This window comes from Cavia porcellus, unplaced genomic scaffold (assembly GCF_034190915.1).
Source record: "Cavia porcellus strain 051 isolate PalLab524CR breed Dunkin Hartley unplaced genomic scaffold, mCavPor4.1 scaffold_4, whole genome shotgun sequence".
Taxonomy (NCBI): domain Eukaryota; kingdom Metazoa; phylum Chordata; class Mammalia; order Rodentia; family Caviidae; genus Cavia; species Cavia porcellus.
Window position 1 is genome coordinate 61,787,157 of NW_026947487.1, and position 26,615 is coordinate 61,813,771.

Sequence of the window (26,615 nt, forward strand, 5' to 3'; positions counted from 1 at the left end):
GTGATGATACCCATACAGTATGGCTGATAGTCGGCCCATTCTAATCAGTGCTTTACAGCTGCTTCTTGTGCCCTCACAGCAGCCCTGTGGTGTAGACATCCCTCTGTTCTCACAAATCAGGAGACTGAGACTCAGAGAGGTCAGCAATTGCTCAAGGTCAGCCAACCGGTGAGTGGCGGTCACTGTGACCTGGGTCTGCCAGCCTCGTCTGGAACTGGCATTCTGTACCTCACTTCCTGCTGGTTTACAGCCCTGGGCAGTCCTTCGTCAACTGGGCCAGCTGGACTCCAGCTCAGCAGGCAAAAGTGAGGAGCTGTCCTTGGCTAGTGAGCTGCTGGTTCCAGGCTGCCCACATATACCCCTCCTCCCGCCTAGAGCCCCATCCCTCCCGGGTGCACAGAGCCTTCTGTGTGCCTCTCCAAAGGACAGGGCATATTTCTTCCCAACCCTCTCAAGACCCAGCCTGCACTGGAGGGCTTCATCATTATGCAAATTAGCTGGATTGGATCCGCTCCACAGAGGACTCCGGGGGCGGCAGAAGGACAGAGCTGCCTCCAGAGCGCAGATTGAGCCTCAGATTAGGCCAGTCAATGGGTGGGGGCCAGGAGGGGGTGGGCATAGAGATGGGGCTGGTGCCAGTGATTTGCCATCCTGAGGAGGCTGTGGGAATGGGGGGCAGGGCAGGAGAGTCAGCTCATACTCGATAGGCCCTCTGCTCTGTGGCTAAAGATGGGACGGAAGAAAGACATTCTTTTTGGATTTACTCTTTGTGTATTGAGCCCTTTTATGATTCATCAGTAAGTAAATATCAGCTGAGGGGTGATTTGTGTCTAACAAGCTTATAAAATACTGGCGTCATTTGTGGGCTTATTGGAGTGCTGATTATAAACACTCCCCCATGCCCACTCCTCTATGTCAAATTAGCATTCAAAATACAAATATTGGATCTTTGGATTCCTTTCTGCTGTCTCTTTGGAAGCCAGTGGGATGGGCAGGGGCAGCAAGAGGACCTCAGACAGGAACATTTAGAATCTTCTTAAAGACTTCGGGGGTTCAGAGGAGGACCCCTCACTGGGCCCTTTGAATAAGGGGGGCACAGGGTCCTCTTGAGCCCAGCTGGTCCTTTCGTCTTTCTCATTGCCAAGTCTCCTGTGACCCAGAGCCTCCCAGCCCCCAAGCCTGTCATCTTCAATCTGGTGGAAGGTACAGATCTGGGCAGGCTGCATCTGGTCTGGAGCTGCCACCTCCTCTGGGGCTTGGGGCTTCGCCTGGACCCAGCCAGGGGCTGTGGCTGCTGAGAAAGTCCAAACAGGTCGGGGGTAAGGAATGTCACATGCCCTGTGGGTTCCTATGCCTCCTTGGCATCTCTTACACACTCAGAAACTTGTCTCCATCTCCCCACTCCTAGTCTTTGCTTTGTGGCCTTAAATCGTATCCAGAGCATTCCCTCTCGCCTCTAGGGCACCAGCCTGAAACAAATCCCCCAAGTCACATGCAATACAGTGTGAGAATGGGACGGCGACGTACACATTGTGAAAGCACCTGCATAGCCATGCAGGAAAACTAACAGTAGCTGAGAGCCCAGCAGGTGCTGGCCAAGCTCCACAAATGTATTGAATTGCTGAACTCCAGCATCAAATGCAGTTATATCCCTATTTTACAGGTGGGGCTGCTGGGGCCAGGAGTTTTGAAAAGTGAACCTGCCTGGCCCTTTTGACAGATGATGGAATTCAGTTAAGGCAACAGGGAGTCACCTGTGTGCAGGCAGGAACCTTCAGGGACTAGAAGACAATTCTTTGTTCAGGCCTTGTCCAGCAAGAGCTTCTGGGTGAGAAGTGTCACTGCTGTCCCAAGGAGCCTCAGCGTAAGGGTGGTGTGGACTGTGAAGATCTGTAGTCCAGCCACTTCCTTTTGCAGATGGGGAGACTATGGCTGAGAGAAGGGACCCTGTCATCACCACCAGTGTCTCAGTCATTAATCAATGGATTCAGTATTTTTAAATTAAAAAGCTTTTGTTTGATTTTATTATAAAAACTAGATATGCTCATTGCAGGCAGGAAAACTAGAAAACACAGGCAAACAAAACTAAGAACAATGCATCCAGCCATCTAGAGATGATCCCCAGACACCTTTGTGTGTATCCTTCTGGCAGCACTTCCAGAGAGCACCCACAACACACACATGACTGTAGTTATTTCTATCTGTACTCCTCCCTTTTGCCAAGATACTATTGGTTTCAATACTTGGTTTGGTTTATTTCTACTTTATAGTGTGGAGGCAGAAGATTATCCATCCAGAGAAATACAAAGCTCCTTTAGAGAAGCTGTTTTCTCAGGCAGGTACTGATTGAGTGCCACTGCGTGCACTTGGCCAGGCACTGGTAATGTCCAGGCCATGGGAGCAAGATGTGGTGGACTGCCTTTCCTTCCTGAGTGTGCTGATGGAGGGAAATGTAGGTCCTCTGTACAGAGAGAGGACAGCAGGAATCTTCAGGGACTAGAAGGCAATTCTAGCGACTGCCCAGAGGTAGATGGCCTCAAATCTGGTCTCTGGAGTCTAGGTCCAGAGCATCCCAGATAACTGGAAGGACTCAGCTCTGGAGCTGAACAAATCAAGTTACTGCTAACTTGTGAGACCTACCTTTGTAGGTCTCACACCATGCAGAGAGGCAGGAAGGAAGTGTTCTTTTGGTCAGGAGACTTTGAGTTGAACTCTGAAGACATCTTGCTGCAGGCAGGAAGGGCTCAGCTCATTAAAATTAGGGAGGTATCTTGTGTGGACAGAAAGCCACTTTCATGTTGTACCTTTGTCATGCCTGCATATGTGTCATCTCTGCAGGGCATGTGGGATTTCTGTTCTTCTTAGCTCTGGACAGGGAGAAGGGAGCCATCCACCTGGAAGTCAGTGTAGGGACCAAGGGACCAGAGTCATAGATGAGATACACTTTGTCTTTTGGGTAGCAAAATTCAATGTGCTTTGCTAGCACTTGGCTTCTGGAGTTGTCACCAAGTTCTGGCCTTGTGTGATGGGGGATGATAAAAGCATGAGTTGAAAGCATAGAAATTGGCTTTGGGCTTTGGATGTCTTCTTTCCCCAGGAATCTAAGTGAACATTAAGGCTGGGATTAGGGCTGCAGTCTTTGCTAGGTGCCCTGACTGAGGCCGCTAAGATCTTATAAGCTGTGTATGTGTATGTGTGCATGTATGTTTGTCATGACCAGTGGGAACAGAGGTGTTATCCTCCTATCACATCCTTCAGTGACAAGGACACTGCTTTCTCACAGTAGATGTCTGCCTATCTCCTTACCCTCTCAGAGTGGTTCCTATCCTGGGACCTGGTTATGGGGTTCTATGTGATATATGGGAAGACCGAGGGTCTCATTGTTGGACCCCTAACTTCTGCAAGTTCAAGCATCCAGTACCCCCTAGAACTCTACTGCTCACTGCTGTGGAGTCCTAAGAGAGCCACTGTGGGTTCTTGAACAGGAGAGTGAAACAGTGCTACAGAACCCGGAGGATTATTGGGTCAGTGTATACTGGTTGGACTGGAGGAGATGAGCCAGTGTGGAAACAGTGTGAAGTGCCAGGTGTTGGATGTGCCTTTTTCCACAAAGTATCTATGAAGACATCTTTTCCAAGGAGAAGGCATAGTGCCAGCCAGCGCTGCACGGAGGGGCATCTTCCTGCCACTGCACGTAGGCTTGGCTCTGGCATCTCTCATCACAGCTACAGGCAGCTGTTCTGCCTGCTGAGCTGACTTGGAGCAAGGAAGGCTGTGGCTCCTCCACCCAGCGTCCCAGCCGTGCAGCAGTTAGCCTGCCTCCTTCCTTTGCATGACTGCCTGTTCCCTGCCTCTCTGAGGTGGGAGCTATTAGTGCTGGGCCAGCGCTGGTAGACTGTTGGGTCATTCAGTCCAGATCTTTGGCTGTGGGACTTCTGCACAAGGGAAGGCCCAGCTAGGTGGGAAGAAGAGCTGGCTATGTGTGAGGCAGGTGGCTGGGCTTGGTAGGGGGTCCACTCTGCCCAGAAGTAGATGGCCTCAAATCTGGTCTCTGGGTTCTAGGTCCAGAGCATCCCAGATAACTGGAAGGACTCAGCTCTGGAGCTGAACAAATCAAGTTACTGCTAAAGGCAAGCTTGGATCCCATGGGCCTGTTCTCATCTCCACCCCACTGACTGAAGGACGAAGGGAAGGTGGCTACAGTACTATTGCTGGGGGGAGAGGCAAGTGGACAAGAGAGGACCCTTCAAGGGTCGTGTGTCTTGCAAGCACAAGTCTGATGATCTTGCGGAGCTCTCAGCTGAACTCAGGAGACAACCACTCAAGTATCAGTGTGCCCAAGGCTCAATCCTGGTGTTATCCTTAGTGCCATGTGACCATCTGAAGAACTGTCATCAGTGTGACTGTATTCATTTGTTCCATGTGGTATTGGAGTTTCCCAACTTTAGCTTCCATTTTCATTTCAGTTGGATCTCAGCAAAACCCTTATTCTTTGAAATGCAGAGTGTAGAGGTAGAGTTAAGATGCCCTTTAGCACTTAACTCTCTGGCAAGCTGCAGGGCTTGACCAAAATGACCAAACTGGTCATTCATTCTCTTTTGGCTTTGGCCCACAGATGTCCTCTACTTGCTGGCATCTGTCTGTTTCTCAAGAAGATGAAGCAGAAAGGACACAATGAGAGTGGCTGAGTAGTGACATGGCCTGTGGCTTCTAGACTACCTAGTGACCCAAGTGTTACTGAACTATCTCACAACCTGCTGGTCCAAAACTACAGTATTTGTGTTATGTATGTGCGAATTAGCAAAATGACTTCCAGTGAGTCAAGTTATGGTTTTTCAACTTAGCTGTAGTATGAAATTCATGTGAATTCAGTAGAAATTTTCAGTTTTCTTTGAAATTTGAATTTTCTTTTCCTGGGCTAGCAGTATTTTATAGGATGTTCTCTTGATATTCTGGGCAGTAGCAAGCCACATAGTCAAGAGGGAAGACAGCAGGTACTCTTCTAGTTGCTGAGTTAGGGCACTTAGCATTTTAAGCTTATGACGTGCATTTCAAAACTACAATACCTTCAATTTATGACAGACTTAATGGGTTGTAATCCCATCATAAACTGAAGAGTATTTGTATTTTGAAGCACATGTACCATACTTCAGTCAGCATTCACTGAGCACTTGCTAGATATCCGACACTGTTTGGGATCCAGGATTAATGCTGACAGGTGAGGGGGTATCCTTACCTTGCCTGAATCCCAGCACAACACTGTACAGGAGGTTTTTCTGCCCACAACAGAAACATCCTGTGGTGTCCAAAACTGCTAGCCCTTAGCCACAAACATGTGGTTTCTGTGATTCAGAAGCCAAATTTAAAACTTACTAACTTTAATTCATTTAAATAGCCACAAGTGGCCAGTAATGACTACTATGGTGGAAATACTAATCTAGTAGTTGTCGTTTTAAAAACTTTAATGGAAATCAGTTGTAATGTTTTAGCTTTGTCATCTGTTTTTTTCTGCTGGGGGTAGGGATTCCCACTGTCACAGTGGGGAAATAATTTCCAGCCTGAGCATTAGGCTGTCTTGCTTTCAGTACCAGTAACTGCAAGGACTATGTCCTGTGTCTTCCTGAGTGCAAAACTTTTCAAACATGTCACCTCTTGCATTTTGCATGTGCTTTTGTATTCTCATAAATGCACGTGGTTAGCAATCTTGTTTTTTGACATAATAGTGTTGCACATTTTAAAAAATGATCTTGTAGGGCTGGGGATGTAACTTGCAAGAAGGCAGTCGTGAGTTTGATCCCTGGTACCGATAAAAAAGAAAAAAGAAAAAAAAAGATTAAAAAAAGATCAGGAACAGAAAATGATGTTGGTAGGAGAGAAAACCCTTGAAGCAAGGGTAATACATGTGTCCCTGTTAGAGTCAGTGACAATAAGGGTTTTGTAGCCTGCCTGTCACGATAATTGTATATTATTAGAGGACGTTAATCTGAGGATTATTAACATGATGGATTTTTAGGCGGCTGCCTTATTGTGGAAAACTTTAATCTGAGATCAGTGATCTGCAACAGTAAGTGTTTGGTGTGTTAAGGAGGAATAAGCTACTTCTTGGTACTGGTGCATCCTTGGAGGTTATTGTAGAATCTTCATTTTCTGAAGCGACCATCTTTAGTCTTTGGCAGGTAGAAGGGGTATAAGAGTGAGAAGAGCTGTCCACTGTCTTCTTTTGCAGGATAGTAATCCCCAAACCCTCAAATTCTAGAAGTTTAGAGAAACAGAAATGATGCATATTTTTAATTTAATTTTTTGTGACAGTGAAGTTCTTTTTAAAATTTTAATTATATAAAAAATATTTTTACAGTATTGAAAAGCGAGCCCTTGATTGTGCACATGGTAGGCAAGTGCTCTGTCACTGAGCTATGTCCCTAGCCCCGAGTTCTAAATTCTAGGAATTCTGTCTTCAGAGTCCTCAGTGGACATCCACTTTGTCCTCCTGTCTGAGGTTATTTGATGACTCACTCATTCTCCATTAGGCAGCTGGGATAGTTACTTTCTGTCTCTTGGTGATATGGTCAGGTCCTGGTTTGTGACATTTCTCTTGCCAGAATAACCAGTCACCATGTCTAGAAGGCTACAGAACTAAAAGGATGTCAGTGTCTCTGTCTGCATCATCAACACTTACCACTTTCTAGAAAGATAGTTTGCATCCATACTGATCACCTGGGGCCCTGGCGCCATGGGGCTGCCTTCTCTAGAGTGTGTGATAAGAGGGTGGAGCTAGAAGGAACAGCCCTGCCCCACCCAATCAGCCCATCCAGACTGCTCATGTTTTTTTTTAAATCTTTTTCCTTTTTATCGGTACCGGGGATCGAACTCATGACTGCCTGCTTCCATGCGAGACTGCTCCTGTTTAGGTACAAGTTTGTGTGCCTTTCAAATTCTGGGACTCCCAATTGGCCCAGTTATGGGGAATGGCTGTCCAAGGCCAGAGTAAAGGAAGGCTATGTGAACCCGATCCATGCTCTCCTATCAGGCCTTGATTTGAGCTCACTGAAAATCCCATCGAGTTTTAAAAGAAGAACAAGGAGAAAAGCCACAAAGAAATAGGAAGCTACAGTGAGCTACAATTGAACAGATTCAGCAAAAGGGTTTGAAATCTGGACACAGGTTTTATCATCACAAATATGGCGTGTCATGTGTGGGTGGAGGAAGATAGAGACGTACTTGACACTGAGTCTCTCTGAAGATGGAAACAACTCAGAGTGAGTGCTTGCAGTGCACCTGATGCAGTTTGCACTCTTGTTGCAATGTAACGGACTTCTGTTGCATTTACTGGAAGATGGAGGTGAGGGGACACATATCTATGTTCCCCAGAAGACAAGGATCCTATCACCCCATGACACCCACTATGGGTGTTTGCATGCAAGTGACCATTCCCCGGGCATGGGGTTGCTGAGGGACGTGATGGCAGAAGTAACAGTGGCGGTTATGGGAGCCTATAATCCATGCTTTTTACCTTACTTTCTTTTGCTCTAAAACAGCCCCAAGAGAGCTTGGCTTCATTTCATAGACAGGAAACAGAGGTACAGATGGAAGGTGCTTGGCCCATTGTTGCCCTGTGAGCCCGTATTACAGCCAGGACTGTCCTCTGCTGCTTGGTTCTTGGCCATCTTTTCCCTTACTCCCCAAAGGATCTCATCCTGCTAAAAACCAGGCGGGTATGGGGCAGTCTGTTGAGCTGTCCTGTGCACTGTGATGGGAAATCTCCAGGGGCGCATGCCCAGAATCATCCTCCAGCTTAACTGACCTCTAGCCAAGATCTGTCTGACGTGGCTCTTGGGAGCAGTAGGTCAATGGAACCATCTGGAGCCTTTGGGTTTGAGTTTTGGAGGAGGAGGGAGCAAAGTACTTGAAAGTTAGGATAGTTGTATACTGGAGACAGGCTCTGGCCAGATGGCCCATCTTGCTATGGAAACCCCAGGGTGCAAGTGGGGTGGCTGAGCCAGCCGGCCTTTCCCAGAGCATGAGACCAGGGATGAAAACCCACAGTTCTCCCCCTCCCAGCCCTCTTCTGACAAACTTCATCCTAGCCTCTCCCCAAGATGCGCAGAGGGTTGGTGGCTGTGAGCACCTCTGTGTGCCTTCTCAGCTGGGAACAAGCCTCTGGTAGGGGCAAGGCTCATCAACAGCAGCACGGAGCAGGACAACCTGCTGATCAACATAGAGACAGAGTCTGGTCAGCAGGTTGAGTGAGGGACACAGTCTGCCTCCACACTGGGCTTGAACTGAACACTGGAAGGCGTGAGGTCCAGAGCAGATCAGCAAGAAGGAAGGGAGGGGAGGGAGTAATCTTTGCTAACCCTGCACTACACCATGCATGGAAATTACTAATTCTGCTGGTGTAAATTCAGCCTCCCCTCTCTCCTGCCATCCTGCAGGCTCCATGTGGACACTGGACGTGGCTTTGGCAGCAGCATTGCTGTGGAAGTGGGGATATGAGTGGGTACCTGGGTAAATAAGTATAAATAGTTTTCCTTCTGATATGTGACCGGATTATTTTCCAGTTGATTTCAAGCCTTGGCCCCAAGTGGCCCACAGATCAAAAAAAGATAAGGGTCAGTTACAAGGTTGAGCTCATTCTCCGTTGCCATGGCAACTGACCTCAGGCAACCCTCGGAGGACTACACCCAGCTCCCCAGGTGATATTTTTACTGTCCACGCCATCAATCCCAAGCTTTTCAAAACTCAGACTGCCTAATTGTCAGGGCTCTGTTTTGAAGAGGCTCTGGGTCTCCTTTGGGGCCCCAGTTCAGGCTGCCAGAGCTCATTTATAAGCCCTTTCTGAAACACGGGGGAAGGTGAGATGGGTCCCTCCTGGCCAGAAAGGCCTGGGAAGGTGCTCCCTGGCAGAGGAGGAAAGGCACAGCCCATCCTCCAGGATTAATTAGGAAAATGTGAGCCCCAAACGGGATGGGGGTGGGGGAATGCCTTTCACAGTGACTGAGCACTCTTGACTCACAGGGAGCACTGAGGGGCTTAGAAGACCTGGTCTTAGGGTTAGGACAGTGGTGATACCAAGATGGCTTGGGGGAGCATTAACCACCCACCCCCCAGTCTCCAACAGCTCCTACCTCCAAAAACATCCCACAGCATTTTCAGCTCAGTCTTGGTAACAGGAAGTGATTTCTTACTGTTAGTTGAGGGTTTCTCAATGTTCTGTAAAGTATGAATAAAAGCAACTTTATAAAACTTTGTGCCTTTTTGAAGAGCCATAACATGCACTTTTGGTGGAAGCAGTGGGAAAGCTATGAAAACACAAATTCTTGGGAACAAGACGTCCACAGGACTAGCTTCCATAGGCTCCTTTTCCAGAGATAAGTGATTCCCAACATTCCAAACATGGGTACACACTTTCCTCATTCTACAGGTCTGGAGCTGGCCCTGAGATTCTACATTGCTGGCAAGCTCTCAGGGCTGCTGTGGTGATCTAGCCTCAAGTGCTGGGGATCCCAGGATTAGCCCCTCTGTCCTCATATACATGTCCCCCAGTTATGCTTGGCCTCTGATGCAGGACTCCGTCATATCCCATTTTCTCCTTTGACCTTTATTACTTCCCAACCCAAATGTCATCCCTCCCCTTCCCCACAGCCTGGCTTGGCTCATTTCCTTATGATAGTTAATGACGGATCAATAGATAAACAGCCGAACTGGCTACCGTGATATTACCTGCCTTCTTCTCTTTTGCCCAAAGGTCTTTGTTCCTTATAGGAACAAAGGACTAGCCCCTACACCGTGGCCTGTTTGTTTCCTGTTATGTGCCAATTCAAGGTTATTTATTAGGATGGTGTCAGAAGGTTCTCTCCTGGGATTCCCCCTCACACATCACCTTTTGCCTCCTCGTTTGCTTGGATGAGTACTGGGGCCTTGGGCGCTCCTTTCCTTATTTCCGTGTGTCAGGTAGCATGCTTACCCTCTGGGTGTGTGTGCGTGTGTGTGTGTGTGTGTGTGTGTGTGTGTGTGTATGCACACTCATGCGTATGCCTGAGTCCCTGCTGTTTGGGGCAGGCCACACACTCCAGCAGCAATGCTGTGGAACATAATTCACTGAAGTTCCTTACTAAAGCTGATATCCAACAGGCTTCAGGTGGTCCGTCAGCCTATACTTTTGGTTGTAGTCAGGGGTTTTGTAGAGAAGAATTAGAATCAGGACACAGAATTTATTTTGTGACGGTCACCCAGAGTTAAACAGAAAATGCAGGAAATCTGTCCACAACACTAAAGACTCAGAATATTCAGCCAAGGGCCTAGATCCCACAGCAAAGTCCTGCATAACTCCAGATAAAAGCCTAGAGCCCATGACAGTGCCACCCAGGAGTCCAGCTGGAGGTCTAGAGCCCACAAGAAGGACTCACGCCAGTCTGTTTTATGGATCCACGCTGGGAAGGCCCAAAGGTCAGTGGTGGAAGCTAAAAAGTCTATGCCAGCAGGGTAAAGGACCTGTGCTGGTAGGTTGAGGATTTTACATTGGAGCTGAGAAGTCATGCTCAAAACAAGGACCAGGGCTGTCCTGAAAAGTACCATCTACCTTCAGTGACACAGAGGTCCCAAGCTCCTCCCACAATAAGAACAATTGGGTACATGCCAGAAAGCCAGCATGGTAAGTTTCTCCTGGAGATTAAACAGCACGTCTTCCCCTCCAGAACCAGGAAGCAATGCTCAATGTAAGGACCAGAGCTCCTCCAAAGTGAACTATAGTCACTCTCAACAACAAGGTCCTGAGCTCCTGTAATGACAAGGGTTGAACTCACACTGGGGAGGCTAGTCATGACAAGCTCCTCCAGGAGAACCAATGGCTCCAACGGCAACACTTAGAGAAACCCACAACGCTTCGCTCGTCTTCCCCACATCTCTATTTATGCTGCCAAATTTCCTCAGGTGGAACACCTACACTCAGCACCATGTTGGTTTAATTCAGCTGATGTTAAATTGGCCATCAGTTTTCAATCCATAACACTTTCTCTTACTTTACTTCCCCTTGCAGAAATGCTAGCCCTTGGACTGTTTCATGTTGTCAGATGTGGGGGCTACCACCTTTCATGTGAAGGGGGATGCCAGGTTCAAATGTGGGAACTAAGCTGGACATGGTGGCTCACATCTGTAACCCCAGCACTTTGGGAGGCTGAGGCAGGGCGATTGAGAATTTGAGCCTAGCCTGGGCAATTTAGTGACTTAGCATGAACCTGTCTCAAAAAACCTAACTCTGCTGCACTCCCTGCAGGGTCCTTGCCTCTTGAAGCATCACTTTCCCCCTTTGTCATTTGAGGAGACCTTCTTACCTGCCCTTGCGAGCAGGCCATGGTTCTATGCGGATCCAGAGAGCAAATTTCCAAGATGACTGTTCACAGCTTTGTATGGTATCTGTTCTGTGAGGTCAGGGTGACTTTTGATGTAGAGCAGCATTCGCCAGCACCCTCCACCCCACGTTCTAAGCATTATACTAAATGCTTTACACCGTTCCTTCCTTCTAAGCACCTCCTAGCTCTTCCATGAGGAGCTAGCTACCAGGTCTGCTCTATGGAGCTCTCATGGAGCTTATGTTCTCTCTGTGTGTATATGTTTGTATGTGTGTGCATGAGAGAGGGAAAGAGGGAATTAAATAGACAACCTCGCCTATAATGTGCCAAGTGGTAGTAGGCACCATCATGAAACTTATATCACAAAACTTAAAGGCAGGTAAGGTGCTACAAAGGACACAGGGAGTCCTGGTCTAGTGACTTGGAAGAGATCCTACAGAGATCCTACAGATCCTACAAGGCAGGCAGGGTGAGACTGGTTGGTAAGAGTGTGGCAGTAAGGGCTCATGTCGTGGTCACAGTTAGAGAAACCCTTGATTTTTCTTCCCATGGCCCCACGGACGTTTAAACTCACAGGGAGTAAGTCACGCAGCGAGAGTGCTGGAGCTGGGGTTCAAATCCAAGCATCTTTCTGGTTATAATGCCTGTATCCTTTATTGCTGTTGTCTGAATGGAGATGGTTCATTTTGCCCTCTAAGCCACACAAGGCAGCAGTTTCGGGTCCCCTCCTGGAGAGGTACAAACATGCCTCAGTGACACCACTCCTGTGGCAGCATCTCCAAGTGAGGTCTCTGCTAAGGAAAGAGCCAGGCTGGGCCCAGCAATATGGCAGGAGCAGGTCACTTTCAGTGCAGCGGAGCCCTCGAACAATGCCCTGTCCACTCCCTCTGCAGCCCGCTGCTCCTCCCTCCCAGGCAGCAAATTATGGCCTCTGAATGTGTGCCCAGACCTGCCTTTGACATCAGTGAGGCCCACCTGAGCTTCACCTTCAGGATTCTGATAATCAGCTCTCTCTCCTCCTGGCTTCCCCCAAGACCCGTATGGAAATAAGTATGTGTCTGCCAGGGATCAAATGCTTTTGGAGACAAAAGTCGGTACCGAGGACATTACAGGGAGCTATCATCTCGGCACGATGCTCTTCCACAAAGCCCTCTGCTCCTCTTTTGGGCTGACACAGTTTCAGCCTGAAAGGTTCCAGCAGGCTGACTTGGTTTTAAGCAAAAGCACATCCTATTATTTTTTTGAGAAATGAACTGTAAAATTAACACTTATTATTCCTGAGCAGAAGAGGAAAAAAAGAGAGAGGGACTCTGGGATTTTTGTGCTTGCCAGGTTGTTTGTTTGGCAGTTTGGGGTTTTTACTTATTTTTATTTTTAAAATCATAATAAATCAATAGATTTCCCCATAGTGGTCTCCACTTTTGGGGAACAGGAGGCAAGATCTGAATTTCAGCAGGCGAAATCTGCATTTCACTTTACAAATGAGCAGGGCTGCATAATTCACTTCAGTTTCATGGGTCTCTTTTATGGATGCCTATCATGTGCTGTAAAAAAAAAAGAAAGAAAGAAAGAAAGAAAGAAAGAAAGAAAGAAAAGAAATAGAAAGGAGGGAAGTGATCCTGAGTCTTAACTCACAAATCCTCCAGCCCCCGTGCCCAGGCGAGGGGCCTGTGGGCTCCCAGACAGCTTTGTCATTCTGCTCCAAGGTGTCAGCCAAGTGCTGCGCGATCTTATATAATTCAGGAAAGTGATTCTCAGAGGGTGCCGCTGTCTGCGGACCCTGCGCCTTGGGACAGAAGGAGAGGTTGTCGGCGCCAGTGGGTGAGAGTGATGGTGCAGTGAATTCTATCAATATCCACAGGCTCACACTCCCGTATTGGGTCGTAGGCACGCAAAGGAGTGTTTGTCACACTAACTAGGGCAACCCCTCTCCACCTGCCAACTCTGCCCCAGCTTCCTGGACCGGTTTATAAGGCAAAGGTACATAATGGCCCCCCAGGGGAGTACCTCCTCCCCCTCCTGTGGGGAGGAGCCCTCGGCTTCAGAAAGATTTGCAAATCAAAAGGTCTTGCCTGACTGGGAGTGGCTCCCAGATCTGCGGGTAACCCTCAGGCTTTTATTATGGCTCCCCAACTTTTACTTTCTGTGTGTTTTCTTTCTCTTCCACCCCTAGGTTTGACTTCTTTAAGCACTTGGGGGAGACAGAAAAAAGGGTCCAGAGACACAGAGTTGTCTGTTGGGCCCTTGATCTAATTAGCCCAGAACCTCACTTTGGCACCGACTGGGGTCTGTGATATGCATGAACGGCAGCCGTTTAGGCTCCCCAGAACCTGCCTGCCTCCCGCATCAGGCTGCTTGACTGTGCACATATTTATGAATGTGGGCGCTGGGCATAGCTGCCTCTATGAATCAGAAGGGATCAGCTGATGAATTACTCGGCACTCGGAGAACGGAAAGTGACTGTCAGACGTGATTTCTCTGATTTATAAGTTGCAGAAGCCGTCTTTGTCCTCTTGGTGTTTGTATATCAGACAGGCATGTCTCCATTCACAGCCAGTGGTTAAAGGCACCCGCCCAGCAGAGAGCAGTAAATCTGCCTTCACCGCGGCAGCACCAGCGCTGGTGCTGGCTGGGCAGAAGGCCCAGCCCGTGCTTCTTTCCTCCACCACCATTTCCTGAGCCCCTCCTGCAGGTGCTTCTTTCCTCCACCACCATTTCCTGAGCCCCTCCTGCAGGTGGGTACAGGTGGGTGCAGGTGGGGTCTGAGTGCCTGAAGGCCAGAGTAGCACAAGGCATCATCCTGGCCCACAGCTAGTTGCCAGGACAAGGAAAGCTTGTGGGATATGGTGAAATGAATCGAGGGTCACTGTGCCCAGCAAGGAGCAGCCATGTGGTGAGGCTGCCAGGGGGAAGTGTGCTGTGCAGGTGTAAAGTATAGACATGTATTAGTAGAGTTTTATATCCTGTTCCGAGCAACACCCCTTCTGGCTGTGTTACCTTAGCAAGTGGTCTCATTCTCTGAGCCCATTTCTTCCTAAAAATTCCATTTTCCTAGCAAATGAGGTTACTTCTGTGATTCAAAAGTCATAACCTCTTATGGAGTCCTCTGCACAGTTGTCTTTGTCACACATTCAGTGCCTCATTAATGTCCAAGAGCTGGCTACATTCTAATATGGAATCCACATAGAAGGGAAGTGTTTCATTTATCCCTTGAACCCATACTCAGGCCCAGAGACTGAGAAGCATTGTTTATGCAGGGGGCAGGGGTTGTGGTGGTGGGGTCTTCTGAGGCAGCCCCCACGCTGGAGGCCATCTCTAATTATGATGAGGGTCTCGCCATGGGAGGAGAGGACGTGCATGGGGCCTGTGTGGCGAGCGTGCTGAGCCTGCCCTGTGTCCCAAAACTTGTCAGTGAATCCCTTTTGCACTAGCATAAATGGAAGATCTACATGAAACTCTGTCGGGTGCGTGTGGCCTAGTTGCTGGGACTCCAGGGGCATGACAAACACCCGGTAGATTCCAGCCAGTGGGCTATGTGGGGCAGGCCCACCTGCCTGCGCACGTGTGTGAGCATGCAAGCCTCCGCAGAGAGGTGCCCAGGGGCGGGGAACAGCCAGGCTGAGGGACATGCCTGCTGTCCCCGCCAGCCTCTGCCAGGGCCTGGGGACCCAGGGACTAACCAGGAGCCTCAGCCCATCTGTGTTTGTATCTTGCCACCGGCAGAGCCCCTCTGCTACCTAATTCTTGCCTTTGAGGGAAATCAGAGCACCTGGCACCTTTGGTGAGACTGGTTCCCTGTGGGGACCCAGAGGGGGCTGTGTCCTTGGCTGTCCCAGATAATGCTATTGCCAGTACTGATGTACCCAGCAGTTAAACACTTATTGAGCACTTGCTGTATGCTAGGGACTGCTTCATATTTATTAACTCACTTAATTCTCACATGAAATCTAAGAGCAAGGTTGTAGAGTTATCCCACAAGAGGAAACTGAGGTACAGGAAGATTAGTAATCACCTAGTAATTGCAGAACCCAATTTGGACACTGAGTGATGTGATGTTGAAGCAGGCAACTCCCCTCACTTACCACCCACCCCTGGGCCACGAGATCTGTTTCTCTAATCTGTTGCAGCCATGAGGGTAGGATGCAGACTGCCCTCCTCATCATACTTAGCATGAATAGATGCTGAGGGTATGGCTTGGATTTCATCTCAGCTCTGCTTGGTTCTAGGCGAGGGCACCAGACCTCAGCTCTGAGGCTCTTTCCTGCTGGTGTGATGCTGATGCTTGGTGGCTCTTTTCTCTGGGTGCCTCTGCATGGAGGTTTGGGGTTGTAGCAGCTCCCAGGTGAGGAGATGGAACTGTGTTCTGGTTTGGGAAGCAGGACAGGGAGTGCACTCACTGTCTGCGATCCCCTGGGTAGGCCATCTGTTTCAGAGAGAAAGGGAATATTTTGTTTGTTGCATGATCTTCCAGTGTGGATGCCTATCACTGTTGGAGAAAAAAATCCCAGAATCCATCAGCAGCTAGCAGGGCCTCTGCATTGTCTACCTCTGGCCCATCTCACCTCACCTTCCTGGTCCATGAGCACCCTCACCCTGGCACTTGAGCTTTGGGTACACTGTCCCTTTGCTTTAGGTAGGCCTTCGTCCTGCAGCTCTCCTGGTGACCCCCACATAGATCACTGTCTGATGCTTCATTGTGTGCCTGTCATTTTTATTATATCTCTCCCACCCTCCACCAGAATAGGTGCAAAGGCAGGACCTGTATAGTTTGCTGAAGAATCCCCAGTTCAGAGCAGAGTTCCTGGCACATAGTCATACTCAATAAATATTTGATTAGATTTTTTAAAATCCTACTTGAGTTTCTTTCTTCATCCAGTATCTCATTCTGGGTCCCTTTCCACAGCAATATAGTCTCAGAATTCAAGCTGTTGAACATGGACTGTGACCAGCAGAAAAAAACAGATCCAGCTTTATCTTTAAGAGCCACATGTTTGGACCCAGCCCCCTGGATCTGCAAGCCACTGGGGACTGGGCCATTCAGGTCCCAGAGAGACCTTTGGTGTCTGTGTCTCCCATACCAGCCCTGGTTCTGAGGATCCAAAAGAGGCTGGCTGGGGGATCCCTGGGCTCATGCCTGGAGTGGGGTGTGGGTCACTGACTTCTCATGGGTTTTCCTTGCAGAGGAAGGCATCAACCACGAGTGTAAGCTGTGCAACCAGATGTTTGACTCCCCAGCCAAGCTCCTCTGTCACCTCATCGAGCACAGCTTCGAGGGCATGGGTGGCACCTTTAAATGCCCCGTGTGCTTCACTGGTAAGGTTTGGGTATGCATGACAGTGGGGTACACGGCACAGGGGACCCAGTCCTTCACTGCCCACCTCCCTGTCCCTTTTGGCCCTGAGAGTCACAGGCTGTTGCCCTGCCCCCTCTCCATGTAGAGCTCATCCACATCCATCCTGACCACCATCCTCTGGCTTTTCCTCTTGGGCAGCCTGGGTGTCACCTTCCTGGCTTCTCTGCTTAGCTGTTAGAACCTTGGTCCATGCTGCTTGCCATTTTTCTGTCATCTGCCCTCCCTGGGTCCCATATTTGTCCCCAAAGCCATGAGTTCTATCCAGCAATGGGGAGGGAGGGGGTCCCCTGCTCCCTGATTGGCCCGGCTGCCTGGCCCTGGCCTAGCTTATGTCCCATTCCTGCTCTAGGGTGGAGGGGTCAAGGGCAGCCCTTCTGTCCAAGTCCCCAGCCCCCAGACTGGCTGCCAGCCCAGGAAAGCGGCTGTCCCAGCCCGAGGCGAGTCTCAGGGGCTCTGCAGGCCCCTCCTGCTGCCCAGATGGCAGCCGGTGTGTGTGGGGGAGCCTGGCCTTCCCCTGCCTCCCGACATCTGCCGTCTGCCGCTGCGGGAGCCCACCCCGGGGAGGGCGCCTGGCGGGAGGGCGTCTCTGAAGTGCTCACCTCCCAGACACACAGCTGCTGCAGGGCTGCCTCCTGTGTGTGCCCAGAGCCAGGCCCTCTTGGGAACTCCTGCCATGGTGAGGCCAGAACTGAGACATGCTCCATGACAGACCCGGAGAGGGGTCTGTGCCCTGGGAAGGTCACCCCCACACTCCCACACCTCTGGATCCCAGGAGTCAGGAACACCCTGCTGCCTCCTTGCTTCCTCTCAGGAGCCCCTGCCCATCTGTCACCTCACTCAGGAGGATGTGCACAGTACCTCGACAATAGGAAGAGCATTTCAGACTGGTTGAGCTTCTCCTACCAGACACTGGGCTAAGTTTATTTCATTCTAGTCTCAACTCTGCCACCTGCTCACCATGGGTCCATGGATAAGTCACTCAGCATTCCTGGTGCCTCCGTTTTCCTATCCATTAAATGGAGATAGCAAAGACCCTTGCCTTCCAGGTCTGTGAGGTGGTTGAAGAGCTCATACTCAGATGTTTCTGACTGATGCTGATGAAGAGGAGGCCAAACTTATTGGCTTAACTATGTGACAGGGTCTCGCTATGTATTCCAGGCTGGTCTTAACTCACTATGTATGGCTGGCCTTGAACCCGTGTTGATCCTTCTGCCTCAGCCTCCTGAGTGCTGGGATTACAGGCATGTACCTGTAATCACACCTGGCTAGGGTTAGCTTTTAAGAACTTTATGAGTATTAACTTCTCATTCACTCAATAAGGTTCATACTCTGCTGAGCTCTGTTTTTCCAGTGAGGATGTGAAGCCCAGAGAAGTTAAGTGACTTGCCCAAGGTTACATAGCTGCAGAATGGCAGAGTGCAGTGTAGCTAGCTTGAGGCCCTCTGGTAGTAGGGCCTAGCAGAGCATTACTAGCACCTACTAGTAATAGTGCTATCTGGTCAACTTCATCAGGCTGGGCAGTCCCTCCTTTGGAGCGGCAGAGGGTAACTGCACTAGGTGGCTGGGCTGGTGGCTGAGTCTGGCCTCTGATAACTGTGTCCTGTGCAGTCTTCGTCCAGGCCAACAAGCTGCAGCAGCACATCTTTGCTGTGCATGGGCAGGAGGACAAGATCTACGACTGCTCACAGTGCCCGCAGAAGTTCTTCTTCCAGACTGAGCTGCAGGTGAGTGCTTGAGGTTCTGGGCCTCCTGCTGGTGTCTCTAGCAAAGCCCAGAGGCTGGGGGCTGGTGCTTAGGCCACTTCCTGATTGGAGGAGCCACAGTGGTCTGGCTTGCATCCCTGGTGTCTCTCCCCTCTATAGGATTCCCTTTCCCACCAACATTGTTTGATAGAGCTTTGTCCTTGTGGCCAATTTGGCCAGGTGCTGGGGCTGTGTGGGGCCAGCAACTCGGACTGGAGCTCTAGGGCCTTCAGCTCTGCCTGGGAAAGCCAGAAATGGGAAGCCATGGATGTTGGCTTAGCTCCAACACAGAGGAAGAGGTACCTGCCACAGGGCTGGAGGCGGCTGTGGCCCTTGGGGACCAGCTCCCTCCCAACCTTCTCCAGCATCTGCAGTAACTGAGAGGGCCCTGGAATCCTCCCTCAGCACCAGCAGCCTCTGCCCGGAACACCATGGCACCCTTTTTCTTCTCAGCTATCATTGGTTTTCTGAAGACCAGAATTTGTGCCCAGGTGAAACTGTCTTCTCTCCCACTGGGTTTTGGAAGAAATCCCTATTTATGTTTCAGAGGTCATGTGCCCTCCAAAAACATCACATACGTGCAGGAAAAATCATATCACACATGACATTGCACACATAAAGGACATTTCATACACAGCTCCCCACCAATGTCATAGACAAATAGTAACGTTGTGTATACACAGAGAACCACACACACACACACACACACACACACACACACACACACACAGCACAACACAGCTCCCCAAGAAAGGCCACCACACCCCACTCAGACAGGTGTGCAGGAGGCCCACACTGTAGGCGTTGCCCTTGCCTGGAAGCTCAGTGTAGCTCAGGCTGCACCAGCAGTGTTTCCTGGATCCCTGGATGAGGGAAGGCCTCTTTTCCTGACCCTCAGTGACTTAGTCCCAAAGACGGTCCATGCCCACCCATATTTCCAAGGTCACTGAGGTAGGGAGGATGGGGAGCTGGTGACCAGTGAGCTGGCTGTCCTCTTGGAAGTGACACATATATCACCTTATCACACACTGGTTCAGCCTGAGAAAGCCCTGGGGCCATGACCAGTTTCCATGGGGCAAGGAAGGGGATACCGTGAGACAGGGGCTGTGCATCCAGAGCACAGTCACTTATCACTTGAGTGGTGACAGTGGTGCCCCTTCTGAGGAGGAGGTGCTGTCCTATGGGCAGACCCCAGGCCAGCCTGAGAAGGCTGAGCCTAGACCTTGTAAAGTGCGTAGCAGTTTGCTGAAAGAGTCTTTTCAGTCTTGGGCAACCCCTCTGATTTTCCACAGATTCTGTGTTGCTTGTGCTTCTATTGTCACAGTTGTGGGACACAGTTAGGCACCCATTCACCCAGACACAGATCCAGAAAGGGGTTTCTCTTCCAAAAGCCCATCTTCAGTGGAGGTTGGGATCCTGCCCAGGATCCCCAGGGATCCACATCATGTGTCCAGATCTCTGTGCCAAGGGTATGGGAGAAGGTCCCTGCCTGTAGCTGTGGGTTCCTTTCCTGAGTGCAGTGTGCAGCCCGCCCTGTCCTATCTGCTCTGCCTGTTGGGCCCAGCCACCCAATAAGCTCTGTCCCCTGAGAGGTAGGCAATGTTTTCTTAAAAGTATAACAGGACAGCCTCTCCAAAACCACTAGCACATAGAAACCACAGTGGGCTTATGTGCTGGATTTGCTCAGTCCCCACCTGAGTATGTTAGATTTGATGTGGTCCCAGACACCAAGAGATGGATGACTGATCTCTTCTTTATGGCTGTAAGATTTTCCCAGGAAGTTTCCCATTCTTACCATTTGGGAGCTTCGTTGGCATTGGGATGAGAAGCCCAACCTCTCAGGTGTGGCAAGATAGGGAAGCTGCCCACTACAAACTGCGTTGCTTTGGCTCCACCTGCTATGGGCTTTGAACCAATATGATCCATGATTGGATCATGCAAATGGGCAGTTCCCTAAGTCACCCTGTTAACCTGTAAGTCAGGTTTTCAAATGCTGAGAACTCACAAAATTACAGCCTTAAGGAGTCACTATTTTCTGCAATCAATGATTTTAATTACAGACTATTTAAATGGGGAAGTGTTGTATCAATGCCAAGTCTATGCAAATAATGGCTTTCGCTAAGTAACTTGAATAGCAATTTTCTGGTTTTTGAAAGAAGGGTTTTCATGCCCTGAAATTGTCATTGTCATTACACTGCAGCTGGGGCTGGAAGGCCATGTTTGGGTGGAAGGGAAGTGATGTGAGGGTTTTGAGAAGGGCAGCAGGTGACCTGGCCCCGGCTTTTGTGACCCTCCATCACTTGAGGTCATGCAGGGAGACACGAGGAAGTGAATGTTGGGAGGCAGAAGCTACTGTGGGCTGAGAGTGGTGAGCTGTGCATCTTAGAATTGAGCTCACTCAATTCTAGGACCAGAAAGACCTGGTGTGGGGCTAGAATATTAAATGCGCAGTTGGACCCCAGCAGGCTTGTTTTATGTCACCACTATCTGCTTCCAAATAGAATGCTTTCTTAGGATGCATTAGCAGTAGCACAGTTTCCAGAATGAGGGAGGTGTAAGTCCTGTTTGATTCTGAGTATAGCTTGCTCTGCCTAAAAAGCCGAGATTAATTCAAAGGACTTTGGATAAACCAAGGCATATTTATAACAGTGGTTAGGAGCCCAGGAAGGAATGGAACTGTGCCACTTATTTGTGTGAAGCATGTATGTAGCGGGCCCACCTGAGGCAGCACTAGTTCTAGAACTGAGAGGTCAATGGTGAACAAGACAGAGATGTACCATGAGGCTTCCTTGCCCAAGGGTTGATGTCTTCCACTAATGATCGATGACACATTAAAACCAGCTAATGAGCCAGAGCATGTGGGAGGGGAAGAGGCACTCTTGGGTGAGAAGGGGCGGAGGCTCAGGTGTGAGTTCACAGTGTGTGTAGAGGAGAGCCACACATGCAAAGGCCCTGTGGACAGTATGAACAAGGTATATTGCTAGACTAGCAGCAGACAGTTGATAGAGGGAGTTGGGGGAGAGTAGTGATAAGGAGTGGCAGACAGAGTCCCAATTCCTCGTTGAAATAACTTGGAATTTATCCTCACGGTGATGGGAAATCAAAGTGGGGGGTAGCTACAATCTGATTTACATCATGTGGCACAATTTCAGAAATTTGCTTTAGAAAGAAAGACAGCACTGTTAAAAGAATTAAAGTTACAGAGTGAGAGAAAGTTTCGGATCACTTATCCCACAAAGGACTTCAGACTATATAAAGAATTCTTGAAACTATGATGAGGAAGGGATCATTTTGCACCAAAATGAGCAAAACCTTTAGACAGACATCTCACCAAAGAAGTGCACAATTTGTTATGGGGAAGAGCAAACGCAAACCACACTGGGATACCACGCACACCCGTCAGAAACACGTGCAGAAACAAGAAGTCGATGACCCTAAGAGCATTCAAGGCTGTGGAGCATTGGGAACTCCCACACATTGTGGCTGTGTAAAACAGTTCAGCCACACAACAGGAGTGTGTGGGTTTCCTACAAAGTTAGATGCACGCTGGCCCTGTGAACCACCTCACCCAAGCCTAGGTGTTCATAGAGAGAAACGGAAGCTTAGCTCACACCCAAACCTCTGTGCATTTTGCTTGTCATGGCCCCTCGCTGGAAGCCTACCACCCTCTTGTTGTGCAGGTGACAGAGGTGATGACATGGCACATTTATACCAGGAATTGGTACTTGACAATAAAAAGCAATTGTGGATACATATCACGGTGGAATTTATATTCCAGGTTCATAAAGTGCCATACTGTATGTTCTATTGATATGGCATTCTAGGGGGAAAAAAGCCAAAATATATCAGCAGAAAACAGATTGCTAGTTGTCAGGGGCTGTAGGTGGAAGAAGAGATAAGGCAGAGTAGACAAAATGGTGTGCTAGGCTGTGGGAATCCACTCTGCTCTCAGACAGCTCCTAGCAGTCTGTCCTGGGTCAACTTAGAAGCCTGGGAGGCTGGTGGTAGAAAGGCAGAGATGTTTGTCTTCAGGCATGTTAAGCTCTGTGCAGTGGAGGGTCCTTCTGCATGGTTCAACTGGCCTGACTTTTGAAAAATAGTCAGAAACTCTGGACATGGATTTTGGTCTTTAACAATCATGGCTCAGGCATTACTCTGGGGTTAGCTCAAGCACAAGGGGGAATTAAACTGTGGGTCATGTGGGTGGCTTTGGATGCCAGGAGTAGGAAGTAGCATTGGATTTTCGGTGGCTCAGTTCTCAGGAGCCAAGTATCACTTAAAGTGATGATTTGTCTTCCCTGAGACTGTCTTCTGCCCCACTCTGGCTTGTACTGTACTCTAATTCTGCAGCCTGACTTTCAGCCTTCTAACACAAGGAGAAAGGTGATTCCTGTCAACTCTGCAGAGACCCACACACACCCAAGGCATTTCAGCACATGGTTACCCAAAAGGATGTCAAGGAGACAGGTTCTAGAGCTCTGGAAAAGAATATCAGTCACCTTCCCATTAATGGGGCAAAATACATGACAACTAAAGGAGGACATGGCTCATGGTTTTCGAGGGTTCAGTCCGTGGCTGGCTAGCTCCAAGCAGAAATGGGATGGTAAAAGGAATGGCAGAGGAGAACTACTCACCTCACAGCAGTCAGGAAGCAGAGACAAAGAAGGGAGGAGCTAGGGACAAGAAGGCATCCTTCCAGGTTCTAACTCCAGTGATCCACTTTTCCCAGGAAGCCTCACCTTGTAACACCACATTCCGCTATTGTTATGGTTTAGATCTAAAATGTCCCCACAATTCCAGAAAAGCCTCATGGGTTTGGAAGGTGACCACATCACCAGCGATGAGTTCAGCAGCTAAAAGAGCCTGGCTAGAAGTGGATCACTGGGGATGTGACCTAGAAGGGCATATTCTTGTCCCTGGTTTGTCTTCTCTTTGCTTCCTGGCTGCCATGGGTTGAGCAACCTTTGTCCGCTGGGTCTTTTCACCATACCATTTCTGCTTTATAACCACCCAATAATTATGGACCAAGACCTGTGCTTATGTAGGTGGTCCACTCACCTTCCTTGTGATCCAGTCACCTTCCCAGGCCCACTTCTGAACAATGAGGCTTCTGGGGGACATTTCAGATTTGAATCTGAAGCTGAGCATGGCCAGTTGTGTATCACCTTTGACCCCTCCACTTTCTGCTTCCAGTCATGACTCACAACACAAACCAGCAAGTGGAAGGCACTGCTTGGGCAGAGCCACACAGGCTGAGAAGACAATGCAAATACCCACTGCGTGGGAACATTGCCTGGAAGTGAAAGGTGATGAGGCCTCTTTGGATCACACGGCCCTTGGCTGGAACATGTAGAGAGTGAAGCCCCGGGCATGGTATTTGTGAGAGTGGCTGTGTATTTGAGACCTCGCTCTGTCACATTTCCTCTATGGGCCTTAGTTTCCTTGCCTGTAAATTGGATGTTGATGATCACTGCACCACCTCATAGCTCTGTTGCACAGGCCCTTGGCACATGGCTGACACATAGTAGATGGAAACTGTTATCATTAGTCTAAACTGTTTGGCAACTTGAGGGTATATGGCTTTTTAGGGCTCCCTCTGCTTGGACTTTGCTACCATTTCATTGTTTCTGGCCCAAACTGGAACAAAGCAAGGTAATGCACCCTCCCCTCTGTGGCACCCAGCCAAGCCTCAAGGCTATGGGCATCAGAGTCCCATGCTGCCATTTGGGGAGAGTTGGATGCCGCAGCAGCAGGGCAAGGTGCAATGGACATTGGTAGGATCGGGAGGTGAGAGGCTTGGCCCTCATGTCTCCTCCTCTTTGGCTTTGGCCTAGGCTTTGTTTCTTAGCCCCTGTATCCTTAGCTGTACCCAGGCTCAGAAGAGATGTATGGAGATGTGAGATAAGATGTCCCTGCAAATGTCAGGGCTGCTGGCCTTGCTTTTGCAGCATAGGCCTTGCAGATGAAGGCCTGGGGCCCTGGCAGCCCCTTGCCAGGGATAGGCCCACCTGTGGGGAGAGTGGTTTGCAGCCTCTGCCCAGCTGCCCAGCTGTTCCTGAATCCCCATGGATGCTCACACACACTGTGCATGATGGCACCTCCTTCTCTACGTCTGGAGAGCTCACTACATCCTGTTTTTTTACCACCCCGAGGGAGTGCACAGGAGGACATTCTAACCAACCGTGCCAGGCTGAGCTTTGAGGGCAGATTTGTCCCCCAGACAGGATAAGAAAGAGTCTCTGCATTGCCACTGCAGGCGAGGTCCTGCTCTCAGCTCTCTCCCTGGATGGTCACTGCACCACCGGCTACTTTCATCCCCCTGGGTGGAAATGGAAACCAAGGTTCTGAAAGGTCCCACGATTCGCTCGAGTTCAAGCGAGTGGCAAGCCCACATGCAAAGCTGCATTGTCTTTCCACCAAGGCAAACAGAAGCTCTCCAAAGTTTAAATAAATTGCCATTTATATGAGCTAATAGATTTAAATGAGGCCTACAGTGCTAAACTATAAAAAGCCTTTGTTATCAGGGGACCCAGAAACTATTTTAGTAGTTGGGCCAAGCAGGTAGCGCCAGTGGCAGTAACAGGGGATACAGAAAATGGGCTCCTGGGTGAGCCAGGTGGAAGCACTGAGGGCCAGTTCTGCCAGGCTCCTGGCCTGGGCACAGCTGACGCTTGCAGCCCAGGAAGTCTGCAGTCCTTCTTCTCTGCAGAGGAACACAGGCTGGGCCTGGGAAGAGGAGGGCTTAGTTCTAGTCATGGACATGTTCTAGAGAGGAACATACCCAGAGCTCCTGCTACCTGCTGCCACCCATTTCCAATCCTTTGGCAGCCTGGGACTTGCTTAATGCTGCCATGGGATGAAGCCTTGCGCTACACACAGATCTCTAAGGATGGAGTTTTGAGCATCCGAGCACTGGTGAGGGCTGCCTACCTGGGTACTTTCAAGCTCACAGCAGGTGTGTCCATGCACATGCGTGCATGCACACATAACCCTCTTCTTGGTGGGCTAGGCAGGGGGAGTAGTGGGCCTTCTCCATGCCCAGGAATCTGGACTCCCTTCCCAACAAAGCCTGGGGCTGCAGGAAGTGATTCTGTAAGCGGCCCGTGGCAGCAAAGCGGCCAGCCCAGCATCTAGCGGGCACGTTTAAAGGATTAGCTCACGCTGTTTGCTTGTGTGTGCCTAATCATGCCGCTTCCAGCTAAATGATTACAATTGATTAAAAGCAGAACTAGGTATTCTAACAAGCAACTTGGAGCCCTTCCGATGGGGAGAGCTGGACCCTGCCAGGCTGGATCCTGGTAGCCAGCCAGGGGGAGGTCTCTGTGTACCAGGGGCATGGTCTGAGCTCCACCAAGACCCTTCTTACCTGGCCCCTGAGATCATTTGACTTGACCCTCCTCCTGCTTTCATTATTCCTTTAACACACATTTACATAGTCTCTACTTCTGACGACAGTGTGGGGGCCTTGGGACCAAACTGGAAAGTAGGTGAGTCGCTCTTCTCACAGAGCTGACATGGCAGGGAGGCACTGCAGATGAGTCAGTAAACACATGAACTAGGTAAGTTCAGATCATAAAATTCTGAAGACAGTAAAATGGTGTTGGGATAGCAAGTGCCGTGAGGGTGTGCCTTTGGGCAGGGATGAAGCCATGTTAGGGATAAGAGATCTGATCAAGTGATCAGGAGGCTTGCATTTCACCTACATTCTGGAGTGTGGGAAAGAGCCAAGGTCCTCTGGGAAGGGCAGACCAGTTCCGAGCCCCCAGGCAAGGAACAGCGTAGAGGGCAGCAGGGCTGTAAGGAGCGGGGGAGAGGGAGAGCGGCTGCCTTTCTGCTGTCTTCTGGGCTGACCTTGCCTTGCCTCTTCACACTCATTCTGCTCCTCAGAAGCCTTTCCTTTCTTCTACTTCAGCCCATCTCAGGAGAAAGCCTTTGTGATTGTCCTTCCTTAGGCTTTTATTCTCTGACACCTTGGCCAACATAGATTATAGATAACTGTCAACACCTGGTTTCTCATTCAAGTGTGAGATTTTGGAGATGCCACCCATCCATCCACTCATGCATCCACCCACCCATCCATCCATCCACTCATGCATCCACCCACCCACCCACCCATCCATCCACTCATCCATCCACCCACCCACCCATCCATCCACTCATCCATCCACCCAC

At 49.7% G+C, this 26,615-nt stretch overlaps 1 protein-coding gene across 2 annotated transcripts in view; it reads left to right on the top strand.

Moving 5' to 3' along the window:
* The window catches only part of Znf423 (zinc finger protein 423), a 316,073-nt gene that overhangs the window by 269,800 nt on the left and 19,658 nt on the right, over positions 1 to 26,615 (top strand). For both annotated transcript variants that reach the window (XM_003477678.5, XM_013141456.3), the window contains 2 exons: positions 16,530 to 16,661; positions 18,310 to 18,425. In XM_003477678.5, the coding sequence (XP_003477726.2) occupies positions 16,530 to 16,661; positions 18,310 to 18,425 (248 nt within the window). The remainder of the gene's footprint in view (positions 1 to 16,529; positions 16,662 to 18,309; positions 18,426 to 26,615) is intronic.